We start from the raw sequence: 21,456 nt of genomic DNA, 5'->3' as shown, positions 1-21,456 counted from the left end.
TTAAGTGTTTACATTTTCTGATGACACATAAGAGCTTCTTAATATAATATATTCAGGATATTAATCCTGTCTCTGCCAGGTATGTTGAACTTTATCACTTACCTTTTATTTTTGTTTTTGTTAGTTTGGCTCAAATTTTTACCTCTTTATACAGTCAAAGCAATCTTTTCCTTTATGGTTCCTTCTCTGATACAGAGTTCTTAATGTCTCCATTTAAAAGATTAACTCATCTCCCCTTTGGGCCCCTACGACAAAAATCCCTCATCTAAACGAAAGCAATAGCACCTTCCTAACAGGCTCTTTGTGAACATTGAGGTAACTTATATTAATGCGCTTTACAAATAGTAAAGTAACATATAAATGTTGATTATTAGCGGCTCTCAATACATGGCAGTTATTAACACCACATATGCCCGCTGCTCCACAGAGTTTATAATTAACTATATACAGGTCACCCGAGCAGATGTACTCGGAGATGAAAAAGTCTGGAAGATCAGATGAACTGTAGGAGACAGGCACCATGATGCAGACGTGCCTTTCACATCGCTCGGCAGGTTCAGGAACACAGAACAGTCATGAGAAAGGCCCCGATGACGAGGCTCTTACCTTACTCTTCCCCCTCGTCCAGCTCGGTTTCTTTGTGCACCACCACCCTCGTGACCGACATGTCGGGGTGCTGCTCCCTGGCTTCCCTGATGGCCTGGGCCAGCGCCTGTGGGGTCAGGAGAGAGCACTGTGAGTAGAGGAAGAGGCTCTTTCTCGGGATGGCTGTACACGAGCACAGCCATAACCTGGGATCCATCATTCCTCCTGCCAAGACAGTTTCACTGCTTTATTTGAGGAAGCAGGAGATTTGAAATGGGCTCTTTTTTCGTTTTACAGAATGCATCTCATTTCCCCAGATTTCCCATTTCTCCAGTCCACTGCCAAATAATGATACATGTAGGAGAAACACACTAGCTCTGAATCCCACTCAACCTGGCACGCACTGTGAGATGTGGAGAAAACAGATCTTCTCTGACCTTAGGATTCTCATCTGCAACCTGAGACTTATGCTAAGATTATAAAGATAATGTTAAGGTTTGATGTATGGATTGAAGGAATGATGTAAAGCCTCCAGGGGTGGTGTCTGCCCTCCACACTCGAGTGATACTTGCAATTACCCAGTTGCCTCAAAACTCATGGTGCAAGAAATCTCTTGCATTCCTATATACTAATGATGAAAAATCTGAAAGAGAAATTAAGGAAACACTCCCATTTACCATTGCAACAAAAAGAATAAAATACCTAGGAATAAACCTACCTAAGGAGACAAAAGACCTGTATGCAGAAAACTATAAGACACTCATGAAAGAAATTAAAGATGATACAAACAGATGGAGAGATATACCATGTTCTCGGATTGGAAGAATCAACATTGTGAAAATGACTACACTACCCAAAGCAATCTACAGATTCAATGCAATCCCTATCAAACAACCATTGGCATTTTTCACAGAACTAGAAAAAAAAACTTCACAATTTGTATGGAAACACAAAAGACCCCGAATAGCCAAAGCAATCTTGAGAAAGAGAAACGGAGCTGGAGGAATCAGGCTCCCAGACTTCAGACTATACTACAAAGCTACAGTAATCAAGACAGTATGGTACTGGCACAAAAACAGAAATATAGATCAATGGAACAGGATAGAAAAACCAGAGATAAACCCACGCACATATGGTCACCTGATTTTTGGTAAAGGAGGCAAGAATATACAATGGAGAAAAGACAGCCTCTTCAATAAGTGGTGCTGGGCAAACTGGACAGCTACATGTAAAAGAATAAAATTAGAACACTCCCTAACACCATACACAAAAATAAACTCAAAATGGATTAAAGACCTAAATGTAAGGCCAGACACTACCAAACTCTTCGAGGAAAACATAGGCAGAACACTCTATGACATAAATCACACAGCAAGATCCTTTTTTGACCCACCTCCTAGAGAAATGGAAATAAAAACAAAAATAAACAAATGGGACCTAATGAAACTTAAAAGCTTTTGCACAGCAAAGGAAACCATAAACAAGATGAAAAGAAAACCCTCAGAATGGGAGAAAATATTTGCAGACGAAGCAACTGACAAAGGATTTATCTCCAAAATTTACAAGCAGCTCATGCAGCTCAATATCAACAAAACAAACAACCCAATCCAAAACTGGGCAGAAGACCTAAACAGACATTTCTCCAAAGAAGATATACAGATTGCCAACAAACACATGAAAGAATGCTCAACATCATTAATCATTAGAGAAATGCAAATCAAAACTACAATGATACAATGAGGTATCACCTCACACCAGTCAGAATGGCCATCATCAAAAAATCTACAAACAATAAATGCTGGAGAGGGTGTGGAGAAAAGGGAACCCTCTTGCACTGTTGATGGGAATGTAAATTGATACAGCCACTATGGAGAACAGTATGGAGGTTCCTTAAGAAACTAAAAATAGAACTACCACACGACCAGCAATTCCACTACTGGGCATATACCCTGAGAAAACCATAATTCAAAAAGAGTCATGTACCACAATGTTCATTGCAGCTCTATTTACAACAGCCAGGACATGGAAACAACCTAAGTGTCCATCCACAGATGAATGGATAAAGAAGATGTGGCACATATATACAATGGAAGATTACTCAGCCATGAAAAGAAACAAAATTGAGTAATTTGTAGTGAGGTGGATGGACCTAGAGTCTGTCATCCAGAGTAAAGCAAGTCAGAAAGAGAAAAACAAATACCGTATGCTAACACACACACACACACACACACACACACACATATATATATATATATATGGAATCTAAAAAAAAAAAAAGAAAATAAATGGTCATGAAAAACCTAGGGGCAGAACGGGAATAAAGATGCAGACCTACTAGAGAATGGACTTGAGGACACAGGGAGGGGAAGGGTAAGCTGGGACAAAGTGAGAGAGTGGCATGGACATATATACACTACCAAATGTAAAATCGATAGCTAGTGGGAAGCAGCCGCATAGCACAGGGAGATCAGCTCAGTGCTTTGTGACCACCTAGAGGGGTGGAATAGGATGGGTGGGAGGGAGACGCAAGAGGGAAAAGATATGGGGATATATGTGTAGCTGATTCACTTTGTTATAAAGCAGAAACTAACACACCACGGTAAAGCAATTATACTCCAATAAAGATGTTAAAAAAATAAAATTAAAAAAATTAAAAAAAAAAACTCACAGTGCAGGACCAGGCTCTGCTCATCTTTGCCCTCTCAGGCTCTCAGTAATTGCTTGAGGAATGTTGCAGGGAAAATATCTATTAACTTCTAGGACATAGAACAATTAAAACCACAAGCAACAATGATGACAAACAATCAGTAAAGCTAAAGAAAAGAGAGAGACTAATCTTTTAGATAATAAAATACAGCTCCCTATTTTACAGGTGGAAACAGTGAAGGCAAAAAGGTTAATGGGTCTTCCTCAGGACCATCCTGCCAGGGGGCTACAGGGCAGGAGAGGGCTGCCCCTCTACTGATTCATCGGCTCTTCCCTGGATGAGGCTGTGAGAAAGCAGACAAGATTTCTCTGAGTTTGATCAGAAAGTAAACTGTATACAAGGATTATGGCAAAGTGGAAAGATCCTGTTTTTCAGAGGGAAAGACGTTTAAAGAGGTCTCAGGGAAAAAGTAAAAGAAAACTGCACAGAACAACACTCAAAATCTAGGAAAGAACTTGAAAACAAAAAAGAAATCCTACTAGGAGAGAGATTGCTGTATCTCATAAGGAAAACATACATTTGAAAAAAGCAGCACAATTTTCCTGCTGCGTTGTCACCTGCCTTTGGGGACAACTGCATTTCTTGTTTGCAATATCATTTCTGTCAGCTGGAAGGTTACTGAGCAAAACCCTGAGCCGCATTCCACAAAGAAAGATAAAACTACCCCGCAAAATTATTTTTACGCCAAAAACTTTTCACTCAGAAGCCTGGAAGACACTTGAGGGTGCTTAAATTTCCACTGGGGAACAAACTCTGGCAACCTACCTGTGTTGGACAAGAGAGGATCAGACAGGGGACCAGGCTTCCACTTAAGCATCAGCACAACTGCTTGCCACGTGGGGAGAGCAGGCAGCCCAGTGGGCAGGAGCAGAGTGGGGACCTCGTCTCAGAGCAGGACAGCAAGTGCTGTCGTGTACTAACTGCAGTGTGAGTGGGGAAGGCGACCAAGTCCATCAGGGAGGCTCTAAGTCTGTGTTCAGAGGCAAGAGGGAGATTGGAACAATCAACACGGTCTACTCCCTGCTGGTTTCTGGAATCCAATTTGAGAAAGGACAGCTCTGATGGGAGCCAACGTGGCTACAGAACAACTTCTCAGCTACTCTGAATTTATGTTCATTACAAAGACCTGCCTACATTAAACCCTGCATCTGTCAAAGAGGAAACATACATGATACCCAAGGGAAGGTAGCAGGCGTGAAACATGTTTTAATTAGCAGAAAAGTAGGGAAAATGGAAAACTGCTATTATCATCTTCAAACATATTTGAAGTCAGTTTGCCCTTAGTTCCTTTCCTTCCATAATATCGGTACACGTAATTAAATACCGTAAAATGTTAATTTACTGCGGCAACAGTAAAGACTGTGAGAAAACTATCACATCGCACGGCCAAATTGAGAAGTCATTTTATTAGAAAGAAATACACTTTTCCGTGTTGTTTATGCCTCCCGGGTACGGAGCTGAGAGCCACGACTAGCACCGCGTGTAGAACCTGCAAAGCCTCTTTCATTTGCCAGCACAAAAGAGATTCCTTCTTTTCCTATCCTGCTCAGATGAAGGGTTTCCTTCCACTATTAAAATTCTTTTAATGTAGGCAAGGAACTGAAAAGGTGTCAATGACATTAAAGTCACTGCATGATCAACATCAGTTTGTGGCAGGGAACTAATTTCCCTCCTTTACTTTTAAATAGCTCCACCATCTCATTTACAGGCTTTAAGGGGAAAGCAAACTCATCATGAGCTCCTGGTGACAAGCATACCAGAAGCCACAATTACATTTGCTCAAAAACGTTTATGACATCTTATAAATAAACATGAAAAAGGTAAATATCTGTTCCCTTCATTTGGATATCTGACCTCAGTTTTGGGGTTTTTTGTTTTTTTTTTAATCGTAGTTGATTTACAATGTTGTGTTAGCTTCAGGTGTACAGCAAAGTGATTCAGTTATACATATACATATTCTTTTTCAGATTCTTTACCCTTATAGGTTATTACAAGATATCGACTATAGTTCCCTGTGCTATACAGTAGGTCCTTGTTGTTTATCTATTTTATACATGGTGGTGTGTGCACTTGTTGATCCCAAACTCCCAATTTATCCCTCCCCCCGCCCCCTAGCCCCACTTCAGTTTTAAAATGGGCTGAAGGTGTGCGTCCTCACAGCAACAGCTAAAGCTGCAGCGCCATGATTTTCTTCTAATGGGAGAGTTAGGAATTTTGTTATTTTGTGTTCTTTTGGAACTTACGTTTCAGACTGTGTTTTTAATATCTGCCGTTCAGAAGCATTACTATCTAGATTTGAGTTTTCAGGAAAAACGGGACGAAAGAATACACATAAAATAAAACCTGCAAGTAACCCCTCAAGGGAAAAAGTGGCATTTGAAACCCTGAAAGGGCCTTGTTTGGTGGAGACAGAGGGCGGACGAAACAAAGGCTGGGAGAGGACCCCGATTTTCACCTTCCATCAGGCCAAAGAATGTGGGTCCCTGCCCAGTACACTGTAGAAATTCAATAAATGCTGAGCGAGAGTCCCAGAGGAAAAAAGAGGAAGAATACGGTTTGCTCCAACTTAAGGTCAGAGCAACTCAAAACTGTCTCAGTGAAGAGAAGTAGAATAAATCCTCTGTATAGGAAACCAGACGCTTGGTTTCCACACAGGTAATTCATTTTCTAGTGGTGAAAAGACACATGTATAGTCATCTACTAGGAAGCTCTATTACTAAGTCAAAATTCAGAGTCAGGGCAACCTTTTAACCTATAATAACTCTCAAGGAATTTTTAAAAATACATTATGAGGGCTTCCCTGGTGGCGCAGTGGTTGAGAGTCCGCCTGCCGACGCAGGGGACACGGGTTCGTGCCCCGGTTCGGGAAGATCCCACATGCCGTGGAGCGGCTGGGCCCGTGAGCCAGGGCCGCTGAGCGTGCGTGTCCGGAGCCTGTGCTCCGCAACGGGAGAGGCCACAACAGTGAGGGGCCCGCGTACCGCAAAAAAATATATATATATATTATGAAATATGTAAATAAAATTATATATACAGGAGTTTTAAAAAACAGTAATTTTCTTTTTAGACATAGAATAAAATCTATTCCTGTTTGGCCTTTCTTACAGCAAGCCTTTCTTAAACGAGAAATTTTGTTCTCTAAAATTTCTGTGTTCAAAGCTGGGTGACTATCATTTGTTCCTACTCCCCAGCTGAGGACAACTGAACATTTGGTCAACTGAACATTTCCATTTCTTCAAATTATTGTAAAAGGAAAAGAGCTTGGTCTCCTTTAGAGCTGAGTTAAAATCACTCAGAAAATAACAAAACAAAAAATTCTCATCATCACTTGGGACTGCAGTCTAAAATTAAAGCTACTCTCCAAGTCTCCAGCAGTTCCATTCGTCACCTGTTCAGCTTAACAGTAGAATGGAAGTACAATTCTTTAAAAAATCTTTTCTGAATACATATAAATTTTCACTTTGTAAGAGACCTTCCTTCTATTACCTTGTCCTATCCTTCAATAATAGTAATAACTAGGAGAAAACATCTAGAGGTAAATAGCCCAACTTTTCTATTGCTATAAAAAAATACTTGATAAGTTCCTGAAAGCAGGCATAAGTCAAACTTAGTGGCTTTCCTTATTTTTTTGGAAGCCAGTGTCGTTTAACTGCCATTTATTTGTCAGTAACTGATGACTTGCCTTTAAACCAGGCCCACATGAATGCCTGATGGTTGCCAAAAATCCTCTTGATTATTGTGAGCCAAAGGTGCATGTAAAGCTAGTGTGAAATGAAAAACAACCCACATTTTGTGCTAATTCAGTGCTAGGAAGGCTGAAAGGACAGGCTGTGTCTAGACTGTGAAGGGTCTTTATGCCAAGCTTAGGAGGTGCATTCATCTAGGAAGGAGGTACTGAGAGAAGCAGTTTGATACAGGGACGTGACATGATGACAGAAACTTAGAAAATAAACGCGGCCAGTTTCAGAATCAGAAGCTCAAGTCTTTACCTGGTCGTGATCAATATCTGCATCTCCCGTGATCACGATGCGCTTTTCAATTCTTGTTTCAGATATTCCACCTTTTACAGTCTAAGGTCATAAAGAAACAGAAGGGAGGGAGGATTAGCAATCACTAAAACGTGTTTACACACAATCAGAGAAAACAGAGATGGCGCACACCCAGACCTTCCGATCATCCTTAAGCAATTCACACTGGGTGGGGAAGACTGATGTCCTAGGAATTTCTTTATTTTTAAGCTCCATAGAGAATCCGATCCTTCCAAGTGTAGCATCATCTGTCAGCACTCCTAAACTGAAAGCAACCTTAAAAACTATCTTATCAAGATTCAGGTGAGATTAAGATGCAACAGATGCCATTTAATCCAAACAACTCCACTGGAACATTCCGTTACAGTTTCCTGAGTTTCTTCACTTCCAATTGGCCAATTTTTGAAAAGAAGCGAGCAAAGGAGAAGTAGTTGTTTGTTTTATGTAGAGTTTATAAGGAATGTAATAATTTAGGCATCTAGTTTAGGTTTGGGAAATTGACTGGCATCATACAGATCCATTTGGTGATTTTCTTCATTTGGTTTAGTGCAATAATAAAAAAAAAAAGAAGGCTTGGACTTGGTTTAAGATAGGTAAGATGTGTGAGAGCGATATAAAGATTTTCATCCAATGTTTGATTTGATTCTGCACGTGGCTGTGACATGGACATGGAATGTGGCTGAACAAAGGCTGTGAGGAGACCCGGGGGTAGGAGCTCCTGGGTGAACTGCCCACAGAGTTACAGAGTTACTGGCTTGGAGCGAGGTGACAGAAGCCTGGGGCATGATAGAGGCTGAGAGATCATATGCCTGTGACACCCTAAACAATGAACAAATACCACCCAGTCCTGAGAAAGTGCACACTCAACCTCTACAACACTGATAAATTTACACACGGTCACAGGTACCGCACTTCACCGTAAGAAACAAGGCTGATCGCTAAGATCATTAGGTCTTAATAACCTGATATGCTTTAAAATGAACACCAATACCATCTTGCACTTATGGGACATTTTTTAATTCACAAAATTTTTGTTGTTGTTGAAATGTGGCGTGAGGAGGGCACAAGGGATACATTTGAGACCTTCAAGCACTAACCAAACGTGAGAAGCAGAAGCAAAAAGGAACGACTGGAAAATAATGCTGGGTTAGAAAGGTGATGACCATGTCATGCACTGGAATCACGTGGAGGGCTTCCTAAACACTCCTGGGGTTTCAGAAGATCCCGAGTGGGGTCACAGTATTCACACTGCTAGCAAGTCCCTGGGTGAGACTGCCGCCGACACTGCAGAGACCACACTTTGAGGATCGCTGGTCATCAGGTGTTAAACATTTAGAGAGTGATCTGGAGAAATGCTCCAAATCGACACACTAGTATCTTAAATCAATGGGGGAAATGTATATGATTTGAACAACTCGGTGAAAATTTTCAATGGCAGTCTTCACTTCCTTGCTTCCGTCAGGAGAGCTGACTTGTACTTAACAAAGCTAGGCTTCCAATTTTATTAGGTTCCCTCTGCTCCTACAGCTGTCTTAAGTATAGCTGTTTAGAACATATTTTTACCCCCTCGTACGTCACAAATTTGCAATTTGGATTTGGTTTAAATACAAATGTCAGCGGAGCCCAGTTTCTCGCACTCTTTAGGCGTTTTTATTCCACTGGCACTGTGCATAATAATTGGAAGTGTGAATAGGAACAAAGAAACCATGCAGAAAAGATTTTGTTGGCAGTGTACATTCCCCTGGATTGCTTTACCTTGGTGATGTGTGTGGTTGTCGTCGTCGACACGGACTCGGATGTGACGGTCTGTGCAGTCAGTAACGTGCCCGAGTCACCACCAGCCCCGCCATCAATCTTTGAAGAGTTGGGGGGAAAACACAAAGCAAAGCTTAACTTCCGTTACGTTGTCAGAGAAGATCCCTCCCCATCGAACATGCAGCTTTTAAGACCTAAGGAGTTGGCAGAAGATGCTAGCTGCCTATCCTCTGCATGTCTGTAGTGGTGATTTACTGATCAGAGATTGGCTGGCATTTATAAACAGAGTAAAGTCAAGGGCTAAATGCACATGGAGAAGCCAACCCTGGGCGGAGAGAGAATAAACAAAGAATGGACGTAGAAGGTGGGACTGAGATCTACAGGGGAGTCGTGAGAAAATCTGGCTGAGGGCCATTTACAGAAGCTGGAAGAAGAGAGCAGAGACCCAAGCAGAGAAGTTTCCACAGTGACCAGAAGTGCTGAGTTTGTTGTTTCTTTAAGCACAGGTGGGTAAAAATAAACGTTTTCTCAGATTACTAAGCAACAGAACCTAACTAGGACAGACTAAGCTTAAGCGATTTGGTTAATTGCTTATCTCTAGATTTTTTTTTTAATGACATGTTTCCTGTAATAGTTTGTGCGTATACACGGCTACATGTATTTCAATACGTATGCACACGTGTGCGCACATGTGCACGCACTCTCTATGTAAGTGTGTATATATATAGCTTATATATAAATCTTATACTATGTCTATATAGGGTTTAACTTCTTTACTTTGATACTAGAAAGTTCTAGAGTTTACCAAGGGAAATAATGAAGCACATTCATAGCCTACGAGTTTATGCTAAGATCATCAAAACACATTTATCACCAGTTTCCTGACACTGACGGGAAATAACTGGAGAGTGCAGAGTCTTTCTTACTGTAAGTTAGGAGGAGATCTCTCGAACTTGGGTCACACATCTCTACTTCTTTACAAGGGCACTTACCACAACAGAAACATGTGAGTACATGCTCTCCTACCACACCTGTTCATAAGAAACCTATTTGTGCTTATGTGGGATCTACGCACATTCACGGAGAGCATATCTAAAATGATTTTAAGGAATGTTTCACACATAAACGCATTACACCTTTAAAAAATATTTCGAGAGGACAGCAATCTGCCATGCTCCACCACGGTACAATCCTACTAGAACACTAAATTTCTCAGTTGAGAAAAGAGTTGTCCCAGTTTCTAAACGGTTCCATTTCGAAATGATGACTACTTTCCCCTTTTTTGTTACCCTTAAGGTTAAATATCATATTTCAAATCTTTACAGAATCAATGTGTGAATACCTAAAATCAAACACACGAATCTGATCATTATTTAGACGCACAGTATCACATTTACATAAGAATGGCGACACACGTTTTCAGAAAATAATCCCACATGAGGAGAAGCACAGGTGTGTGTGCGTTATGTGTGTACCCGTAAACAAGAGTGAGTCGAATGGCTCTGTCTTCGTGGAGTTGGAGGAGGGGATAAAAGCCTAAATTAAATTCTACGAATCCATAAATTAAATCAGATCCAACAAACTTTGTAAGATGATCTGTTTCCCAAGTGTACCTAAACACTCCTGGATACAACAAGCCAGAGATGGCTCATAAGAATAATAAGAACAACATTGGTACTGCCTGTCCTAAAAAATCACATGTATGCTTCCTCCCATAATCAATGGGTCACCAATTTTATCGTAGCAAGTTACGTTGCTGAAGTAGTTATAAAATGGAGATATAAAAAGCTATGTCAAAGTCAGAAACATAAACTAGGAGAAGACAGAACGAAAACAGAAAGGCTAAGTAAAAAAGAACTCAAACAGTCCAAGTCTAGAGACTTTGTACCTGTGGAGACTCATATGTGATGGTTTTGGTCTCAGTTTGGACAATAGGGACTTCCTTGGTGGAGATTTCTGTCCTTTGTGAGGCATCAGAAATTGTTACCATCTCTGTTTTTACCACTGGTGGCTGAAGTGAAAAGGAAGGGAAACATAAATTCTAGAGGTAATAAAGTAAAAGTGCTTAATGGAGGCTTCAAAAATAACTGTAAGAAACATATCCAAACACACACTCATGAACAAAAGAGTAAAAGGAAATCATCTAAAGCAAAAGAAAAACACTTTCCTCCAAATATCATATATATGTGTATAGATATATATGAAGAATAAGCTAGCATAATGGCTCCCTAAATCGTGGCGGGCTTCAAATTACGATGGTCCCAAATTACTTACGTGTCAAGCCTGGCGTACAGTGATACGGAAACTCTAGCTTTAAGCAAGTAATGATAAAATTGAAAAGAAAACAAAACAGAATGAGCCATGAGAAGTGACCTGCCTCAATTTTTATTACAGTTTAAAGAAGCATATAGTTTGTGTGAAGGCTGTAAGGTTTGCGTGTGTGCCTTTAATTGGCACGCTCGGTCAGTAGGCTAAGATCTGCTCTTTTCCCAAAAAGCCTTTTCTGCCCTACTGACAAGGAGATCCCATTTTCAGAAAGAATACCTTCAAGCAGGATTGTTTTCAGTTATACCTGTCTAAATCTTGCAGTGTTTCTTCTGTATTACATAAGTTAAAACGTTATATACCTGTAGAGTCACTCCACCATTGCTGCATTAATGCTCTGAACCATTTAAAACATTCAAGGAGATGCCTGTTAACAATGCCTGTTAACACTGCAGTCTGCTGAACGTGTATTTTTAATACACCATCAGACTGTACTACTACCAAAGCACTACAGTGCTTTCCTTGAGAGAAAATTCCCAAGTGTAATTATTTAAAGAGGAATAACCTGTATATTAAATGCAGAAAATTATAGTTCAAGGCATTCAAAGACTTTCAAAATGTCTTCTCTGAAGTGAAATCGGAAGTTTAAAAGTAACATAAATCCAGTTAATTATTTCAAGACAAAGTCACTTCAAGATTTTCTACCCCATGAAAGAGAGCAAATATGGATAATCCCTCTACTGTCGGCATTGAATTTTAATCAAGGAACACTCACATGGAAGTAAACCCTCTCTCAGCGTAACTTTGACTCCCAAATCAGAGACACTGCACCTAGTGACCAAGACTTAATCTAAGAGGAGTATGGAAAGTTCTCTTTCTTGAAGAGAAAAAGGAAAAGACCCATACCCAATGGAGACAACTCACAAAACACATGATCAAACTTGCAAATAATCCGGAATTGATGAGAGGACAGAACGAGAAGAGAAGGGTATTCTCCTGTTAGCTTCTCGCTGCCCAGAAGGAAAGCTACGTCTCCTGACCAGACCGTACAATCCCTGGAATCTAAAACCTGAAATGCCAGGGGTATTCAGGAAATAATGTTTTCATCAGGCTAGATGCTGAATTCAGAGCATCATGGTAATCGGAGCCTGCTGCCATTCTGAAAATCTTAAACTGAAGAGAGAGTGAGCCAGCAAGTCAAACCCAGTCGTGACACCAGCAACACACACGCACTGCCCGTTTTTCAGCAATACATACACAATTTTCTAATGAACAAAAAGGCATTGAGTATGAGGAGACAGTGCAACTGAAGATAAACCATCAAAAACCACCGAAAACATGCAAAGAAAAATTTCAACGTGAAATGAGAAGGGAAAAAATGACACGGCTGCTGTTGGAAAGTTTATCAGGTGATCCAGCTGTGGTAAAGACGCCAGAAACCGTGACCAGAGAGGGCAGAAAATCGACAAAGCAGGGCCTTCCCCCTTCCTCCCGTGAGAGATCAAAGTCAGAATCCTGTCGAAAAAGCTGAAAGAGACCCGGGAGGACAGGAGAAGAAGAGAGGCAGGTGTGGCTCCACCTGAGAAACAGCTCTAGTGTTGAGCTCCCGCTTGGGTCTCCCATTTACCTCTGAACAACAGATAATCTGTGGCAAAACATCAATGTCAACGGGAGCCACGTCTCCGTTAACTTTCTGTTGCTCGTCCTCCGTTTCTTCGCTCACGTCTTGCTTAACAGCGCCTTCGTTTACACTCTTCTCGGCAGGGATCTGGGGGCCCGCTCCCTTTTCCTGGGTCACTGTTTCTACTGTGCCGACACTGGCACCTGCTTGCGTGACCGCGCTGGCTGCTGGCACGGGGTCCTGCCTCTCTACTACCTTGGCTGCTGGGCCGGGTGCCTCTTCCACCTCTTCTTCATACTCTCCCTGCTCCTCCCTGATGGCGCCCTCAGGCGCTCGGCGGTGGGGCCGGTACTCCCCCACGTCCTCCGCCTCCTCCTCGCTCTCGCTGCTGCTCTCAGAAGACAGGGGGGTGGGGTCTTTCTGCGTCCCCGGCTCCACCTTCCGCATCTCCCCAGGACCATGCCCAGGGGACGGCTCTTTACCGTTCATCTCTGCCGGGGTTACTCTTTCGTCTTTCCCAACCTCTGCCTGCTTCTTCTCCTCCACTATATTCAGAGTCTCAAGTGAACTCTGCACAGAAACAAAAATGGATGAGGGGGAAACAAAAATAGATGAATAAATCAAAACGACGGCAAGCAAAATTAACCGATGGCAGGTTCATGTCATGGAGGAAAGCAAAGATGATGATGATGATGGTGGACTGAAAGGGAAGCGGGTGAAAACGTGAGCGGGATTGGACACGTCGGGCAATGGTGTTAACATAGAAAAGGGGAGAACCTTAACAGCATCACTGGCTCCGGCGCAAGGCCCTTCCGACTCAGGAGCGCATTTCTGCGGAACAAAAAGCAACCGAGGACACAGAATCAATAAAGGTTTACCTCGACACCCACCAAAACAAACATCCGACACCGCAAAGACAGAACAGCAAGAATCAACAGCTACAAAAACCTTTGCCCGAGGTCACATGAAGGACAATCCAGACAAATGCAAGAAGCTTAGGGAAGGAAACAAAAACACAAAAACTGCTAGCATCGTCCCAAAGAGACGAAATGGTTTTATTATATTTGTATCTATAAGCTCCTTCTTGTTGAAAAGGTAGGGGGAAAAAATGGAATTATACCAGAGCTTACTCATTATTTTAAAGTTTAAATGTTAAGACTTTTAAAATCTATTCGACAGTTTGATTTTAATCAGACCAAAAAAAAAAAAAAATCCTGGCCTGAACCCCTAATTCCTAAATGAATATAGTATTAATAAGATGATGCCTTTGTTTTTTGCTGGCTTGTTTAAAAATCAGCTTTAATTGGCAAAATTATAATTGTCTCAGACAGTTATTAACATAAAAATGTTGTCATTTCAGAAATGGTTATTAACATCCCAAACTGTGCGACAGATTAGCAAAAGGGATATTATAACATTAGGATGGATGTCAGTTATGGCTCCAAGTGTGTTCTCTTAGAATTTAGCTCCTTCATTTGAAAACTGAAATAGACCCAGTTTATCATTTGCGATACACATTGCTAGCCTCTGCAGGCATCTACTTTGGGGGGACTAGATTTACTCCAGTTAAGTACAGGACCTAAATGTTCAATAAATGTCTGAAGACGAAATACATTAGTAAATAACTTCCTATGCTATAGTATTGATAATCAGGGTAGAAACTTTCTTACAAAGGAGTCTTTTTAAAGATTAAAATTTTCCTTATTTTTTTTAAAAGGCTACTTTACATAAAGCCTAGCCAACTTTTTGACATTCGGGTAGCACTAATGCCTTGTGCTCTAACTTTAAAAATTCAGCTAGAGATAGTAGCCCTACTTATTCAAGAAAGTATCTCGATGCTGAATGAAGAGCACTGCACCCCTGAACCCTCTGGGCAGAAACAGACCTTGCTGTGAAGCTGCCAAGACACTAACTGGACTGGAGCTGTTTCCTATAACAGATAACATGACCTCATGTTTATGTGCTCCAGCAACATGGACAACCATGAGCAAAAGGTCCTGAAAGGGCACCTATCAACATATACTCACACACTGTCTTTGATCTGCTCTGTGTTTTTTTTTTGTTTTTTTTTTTGCGGTACACGGGCCTCTCACTGCTGTGGCCTCTCCCACTGCGGAGCACAGGCTCCGGACGCGCAGGCTTAGCGGCCATGGCTCACGGGCCCTGCTGCTCCGCGGCATGTGAGATCTTCCCGGACCGGGGCACAAACCTGTGTCCCCTGCATCAGCAGGCGGACTCTCAACCATTGTGCCACCAGGGAAGTCCCATGATCTGCCCTGTTATTCTTAAAGGCATGGTAAGGGTATGTTTTCATTGCTCAAAATTAATACCATGTAAATCACGTTACTGACAGACCAAGAGAGCCATCTTTCCAGGCTTATTGAAAGCCCAGAGGTTTCAGATGTTAAACTGAAAATCTCTAAATCTTTTTTGGTAAATGGGTAACATTTAACTGTACCTACTTATAAACTTCTTTATAAATAAAGATATCCAGTGATCAGAACATTTCTAAAGGAGACATTTCATTATCATTATTTTTATTACTTAACCTCAAATGGCCAGATGGGTTCTGCCCAAGTTCAGGGAATCCCTTAGGGGTCATTCCAAAAAAATGAAAGTTATTATTTCATTGAGAATGGCAAGCACTTCAAATTTTTCCATATAAGCAGGATTTTAAAAATAATAAACCATCAGAAGATGTTTAAAAGACATTTAGGCTTTGAAAACTGTTCTGCAAAAAATACTTAGCTTCTACTTGGTTGAAGGTTTCCCTCCACATAACAACTCAGACTCTGGGCCTTAGTGGTTTAAATGATTCTCTGAATTTAGGCAGATTGGGGTGGAGGGAAAGGAAGCAAGAGAAACATCCAATCAGTATCTTTTCCTGGAGTCCAAATTCTGTCATTATTTCTTGAATGTTTCTCCCAGGAAGAGTTAATTGCACCAGTGAAAGAACTGGAGGAAGGGGTTCCTTAATACTCAAAAAATAAAAATCACTCTTATACGTGGCTTTTAAAAACAGGGGAAACAAAGTAAAATGCACCTCAGGCAACTGTGAGAAGGGCGAGGAAGAAAGCTTTTCAGAAGGTGCACTAGAGTTCACAACAGTGCCCTCTGCTGTCCAAGTGGTGGCTGAGGTGAAGGAGGCTTTCATGCTATCAGAAAAGCCCTTTTCACTAAACAAAATTGATGTTATCTCCTCTTCTAGGCTCTAGAGAGGTCAGAAAAGGAAGAGCAAAGAGTTAACAATAAGTCAGAACAGACAGCAGTGACCTATTGAAAGGAAAGGTTACGCAAGAAAGAATCACAGAGCAGCATAAATTGAAAGAAAGGCAAGGATTCTAAAAGATTCTGCAGCAGGCGTCTGTGGCCACTGGCCTGAATGACAGCTTTCCACCCTGCTTGAGAATCTTTGATAGCTCCAACCTACAGAAACAAGCTAAAACTCTTTAGTGTCTCACTGAAACTTTATCACAAGCTGAGCATGACCAACCCACTCATCCGTCAAACGCTGCTCTGTATATTCTTGAGGGAGCTTCTCGGCGCGGGCCTTTCTGCATAGAACAGCCTCTTCGGTGGCCCCTGCACTTGCTACACTTATTTCTGTGTTAGAGCTTGGATGTCCCTAACCCCTTGCCTCCAATGCCCTTCCCCAGGCACTCTGGGCCTTGCCAATCTTGTCATCTCTCTGAGGTCCACTTAATATTCCACGTTTTGTGTATGGCCTTCACTAACCATTTCAGCTCCTACGACCTCTCCCCTGCCCCATACCACTCTGTCTGTACGGAAAGCGCTTTGACGGTAACCCACTGAAATTCCCTCAGACATGCTAAATATGCCATGGAATGAAGAAACAGTATCTTTTTTTTTCAACAAGAAACAGGTAAAGAAAAAAAAAAAACTCTAAACAGGAAGACAAACTCAGAGGGGGAAACTCTGAGCAATGTGAAAATCATCTATCCCTGAAAGGCTATTAAGGCGAATTTAATCTTCATATTTCTGGCCCTTAAATGACAGTCCTTAATCTGCCTGAGGGCACAACAGGTAAGCTGGGGACTATCCCAGGTACCTAGAATGCCAATGGTTAAGAGTCACCATGAAGCTCCCCCTCACGTCAGATGTGTGCCAGAATACTTCCTAATAAAACCCACTGCTCAGAGATCTTAAAGATAGATAAATGAATGAATAAATGAATGGCATTCTGGGATGCCCCTTGGGACAGTGCACTAACTGGGGTGAAGGGAAGGTACGACGAGATGAGGAAGGCGAGGTGCGTAAGCACAGTACTCAGGAGAGAAAACAAGCTTCTGGACAATTTCAGCTTAATTACAATCTCCATAATTACATCATCCCTAGGGTCCGGTGGGTGCAGATGGTGTCCTAGCCGGTCAGAGATCACTGGAGAGTTGAAATAAGTGCCATGCATCTAATTATTCAACAAAATATCTCCAAAATTACCTTAAAAGTCCAGTGTATGTAATCTCTACTAGACTCAGGAGTTTCTATATAAAATATAAACTCATATTTTATACAAGTTCAAGTGTGTCATAATTCTCACAATACATAAGAGGATATACAATAGTTATTTGCCTAGTAAAGACTAAATGATTTGGTTTCCAATTTTCTGCTCTACTCTCAAAATTATTCATAATGTACTGAAACCATTTTGAAAGTTTGATGTATTGATTTCTAAACAAGAAACTATTACTGTTCTTTTTTTCATCTATAAAACACATATTACAGACATTTGGAAAACTTGGTCAAATTATACTCTTATGCCTTATTTTTTATTTTACATTTTTTTAAGGACTGCAATTTAAACATAATCAGGACACCCTGAAAAATCAAGTAGCAAAATGAAGATGTAACAAAGACAGAAATTTTAAAGATATTCTGTTAAAAGTCAAAACACTCCAGTAGACTTAACTTTCAACTAATAGCAATGATGTGTTATTTGGCGCAGGGTGGATACAGTGTAAGTAGTCAAAAAATGTTTGTTGGGTGAATGGATGATCGCAGTTACAACAGTCCATATGTGTGTTAAGTACGTACGTACGTATTTTCCTGCATGTGCTGGAGAGGAAAAGAATAAGAAAAAAGCAGTAACTTCAAGCGTAGATAAACTGTTTAGGAGCTTAACTGTAGATAAATTCCAGATTTAAATTTCACATAACATCATTTTAATGTTAACTTCTACAATAACAAATGGATTGTTTTCATTGTACATGGTTTATATTGTACACTCCCCTAAACGATGACATCGAGAAAAAATGATCATTTTAAACACTGTCACCAAAATCCCAAAGTTTCCTACTGCAAGGACGTCACTTTAAATTGATCAAATGATGTCATCTGACTCGCTTCTAAGGAGGATAGATTTTCCAAACTACGTAATATTTCAAAGCATATGATATTAAAGTCATCATTTTACACACAGAGTCTGATTGGCTTTGGATTTTAAGCTAACCTTTAAAGTATATAAAGATGTCACTTGGTTTAGCTTTATGACGTTATGTTTCTCATTTGCAGTGTTCCAGAAATATTTCATCTCAACCAGATCTCAGATTCTCTTAGCGCAAGGCTTCATCTTCCACTTAATCTGCCTCCCCCACCATCCCACTGTATGTTCTGATGAGTAATACTCTCTACCAACTAACAAAATCAGACTTGGTGGAAGGGAAACACTTTCTCCTTATTCCGATCTGTGCTCTCGTTCCCATCCCCTATAATCCATTCCTCAACCAGCACCAGAGGAGTTTTTGTCATACACGTGGGATTATTATAGCACTACTCAGCTTAAAGCTCTCCAATAGTTTCCCATCACTCCTATAATGTAACTCCAAATTGTTAATATGTTCTTGAAGATCCTGCCAAGATCTGGAGTCTCACCTCTTTGACTTTTCTCAGACCTTGTCATTTGGTCTTTCAGTCCTTTAAATTAATTCCTGTTTTGGGGCTGCATCTGCTCTCCCTTACACATGGAAAAAACTTCACACGTCCACCTCCTTCTCATCACTAAGGCCTCAACTCAAATGCTATCTCTTCCCAAGCCTTCCCAATCACCTTCTAACTCGACAAGTATTTCATCTCCTTAACACTTCTTAGCGCTCCAAATTTTCTAGTTACTAATTTGCATGTCTGTTACCTCCTCCACTAGACTCTTAAGCATTCTAGTCCCAACAAACAATAAGCTGACCAGCTGGCTAAGCAAAGTCACTAGAAATAGAATAACAATGTAAAAGCAACGGAAAGCTAACTTCCCTGGTAATGCCAGGTGTTTCATATACGCAGGAGCACAGAGAGATCCGAGGGGTTGCTCGCATATACCAAAATCTTTTAGCCCGTTGAAAATCTTAAAAAATAAAAATTCAAAAGGTTTCCAAATGCAATTAGTAGAATGGTAACCTAAATCACACGTAATTCTTTACTCTAACACCACCACAGTGTGTGTTGTACAAACAGTGCATTTTCGTGTGAAATCATGGTTTCCCAACTGCCAGCCACATCCATCAAAATAAGGGGTCATTTATCACCTAAATCGGTTGAGATGTCTGCATTTCAAATTGTGGATTTTCAAATAAAGTACTTTTGCAATATGGTGCTTCTCATCTAATGATCCTATGTTTTTATTTTACTTTTTAAGCACTCAAAAGTTTATTTTAAAAAATTTAGGTTGATACACAAGGAAAGAGGAGTATCTTATGGCTGTGGACAGAAATAAAGGAAAAGGGGGAAAAAGCAAGAGTAGATCCAAGGATGCAAGGTGAACACCTTGTCTGCCTCCTGGGCTTTCTCTTCAACTGTCCATGCGGCCGCCATCTGATGCTTCTCCGTCATGGATAAAATATCCTTGAAAAGATGGTCTCCTTTGCTCTATTGTTTTAAACAGTAGACATGGTCAACAAATAAGACAAGCACAATTACATCTATAGCAACACAGACATAAAATGACTGTGTGGGTCAGCGGAAAAACCAGACGAAGCGGCACATAAAGAGAGGACACAATCCCAGCACGTCATCAGACGCTGTTTCCCCAGAAAACACAACGCTCTAGAGTTGATTCCGAAATATGGACATTAATATCTTCAGAAAAGCTGAAAATAAGAACTAAAGTTGTATACAACTTCAGAAGACCCTGCTATGGTGTTTTAAATCTTAATATTGTCAAAAGCTTTTTCAGTTTTTAGCAATCACTTTTGCTCATCTGCTTTAAAGAGCTGTTTTCCTTTCACTGTCACAAACTTAGAAATTTAAAGTAACCAACAGCTTTGCTTTTTAAGAAAAGGTGAATAAAAATAGCCTAAGAATATATAAATCAAACGCCTACAATTTGGTAACATTCAAGTCAGACTAGATAATGAATTTAAGGAGAAGAGAGGGGTGAAAGGAAAAGAGGAAAGAGGAAATTGCAGGGTAACACCTGAACACACTTTTTAAAGCTGCATATTAAATACAGTATGATCACTAACTCCCTCAAGTAAAATAAACGAGCCCATGAAGTTCTTGGTTGACAACAGGAGAGATTTTGGAGCATCAAAAAGAACAGATATAGATGAGAATGAAGAAATATTTTGAGAACATATTCTAAAGGCAATGCTTATAGTGGTGGCGGAGAGAAATAAACCATGGAAAGAGAAAGAATGAGTTTGGAGAGATGTTATGGATGAAAATGTTCTTAAAGTACTAATCTACATTTCATTACTAAGAAGTTTCAGTATTAAGTTGTATAATTAACATTTTACAAGTTTTCAACAGGGCTCATCAGTCTTTAAAGCTAAATTTAGCTCTTTATCTTCACAGTAATTACCTTAAACCATTCTAAATATGGTCTACATTCCTACATCCCTTTAATCACTAATTCTTTAATTATTAAACAAACTCTCTTATTTCAGAAGTCAATAATTAACTTACTAAATACAATATACATCAGTTTCTAGCTCGCCCTATGTAACAATTCATCACTACCAAGTTACTTGAGTAAAATAGTGAAACTATTCTAAAGGTATTTCGAAACCCATACAATTTACCCAAGAACTACGTCAATAAGTATTACACATTATTAATAAATATTTAGTATTTTAAAAATTATTAGCAGTTACATTTTTTTAAAAAAAGGGAACATTTTGTAACGTCTTGAGAATCAACATAATAGATTAACAACCTAAGTTTTACTGAACAGCTGGATTGAGACATACAGCCAACAAACAGCTAGTGACATACCCCTTGTGTCTGTAGGGACAGAGGTGTGATACGTCGTTTTTCCCATTCATTAGGGCGTGGTTCGGGTGTGGATTCCATAAAATTGCGCTTGAGTTCACTAATGCTAGCCTGGTGTTTCAGTATTTCTTCCTGGGCCTTATCCAGGTCCTAGCAATATGTAACGTAATAAAGGGGGAAAAATCCAAAAGGAAAAAACACAAAAAACAAAAAAAAAAAAACCCAATAGGATAAAAATAAAAAATGAAACCAAAAAATAAGACAAAGTAAACTTATGA

General features: G+C 40.3%; 1 protein-coding gene across 35 annotated transcripts in view; it reads right to left on the bottom strand.

Annotated features, from left to right (window-relative positions):
• Window positions 1–21,456, bottom strand: part of EPB41L2 (erythrocyte membrane protein band 4.1 like 2) — a 214,590-nt gene that overhangs the window by 14,906 nt on the left and 178,228 nt on the right. For 11 of the 35 annotated variants that reach the window (XM_032650754.1, XM_032650757.1, XM_032650753.1 and 8 more), the window contains 9 exons: window positions 21,182–21,328; window positions 19,733–19,834; window positions 16,005–16,172; window positions 13,739–13,792; window positions 12,968–13,531; window positions 10,964–11,086; window positions 9,076–9,174; window positions 7,282–7,362; window positions 607–712 (listed from right to left, as the gene is read on the bottom strand). In XM_032650754.1, the coding sequence (XP_032506645.1) occupies window positions 608–712; window positions 7,282–7,362; window positions 9,076–9,174; window positions 10,964–11,086; window positions 12,968–13,531; window positions 13,739–13,792; window positions 16,005–16,172; window positions 19,733–19,834; window positions 21,182–21,328 (1,443 nt within the window). In that variant the 3' untranslated portion in view covers window position 607. The remainder of the gene's footprint in view (window positions 1–606; window positions 713–7,281; window positions 7,363–9,075; window positions 9,175–10,963; window positions 11,087–12,967; window positions 13,532–13,738; window positions 13,793–16,004; window positions 16,173–19,732; window positions 19,835–21,181; window positions 21,329–21,456) is intronic. The other 24 variants (XR_004352470.1, XM_032650783.1, XM_032650779.1 and 21 more) reach the window with 6 other exon arrangements.

Source organism: Phocoena sinus, chromosome 12, assembly GCF_008692025.1.
Source record: "Phocoena sinus isolate mPhoSin1 chromosome 12, mPhoSin1.pri, whole genome shotgun sequence".
Lineage (NCBI taxonomy): Eukaryota > Metazoa > Chordata > Mammalia > Artiodactyla > Phocoenidae > Phocoena > Phocoena sinus.
Note: the sequence above shows the minus strand (reverse complement) of the source record. Positions and strands in the feature narration are given on the sequence as shown.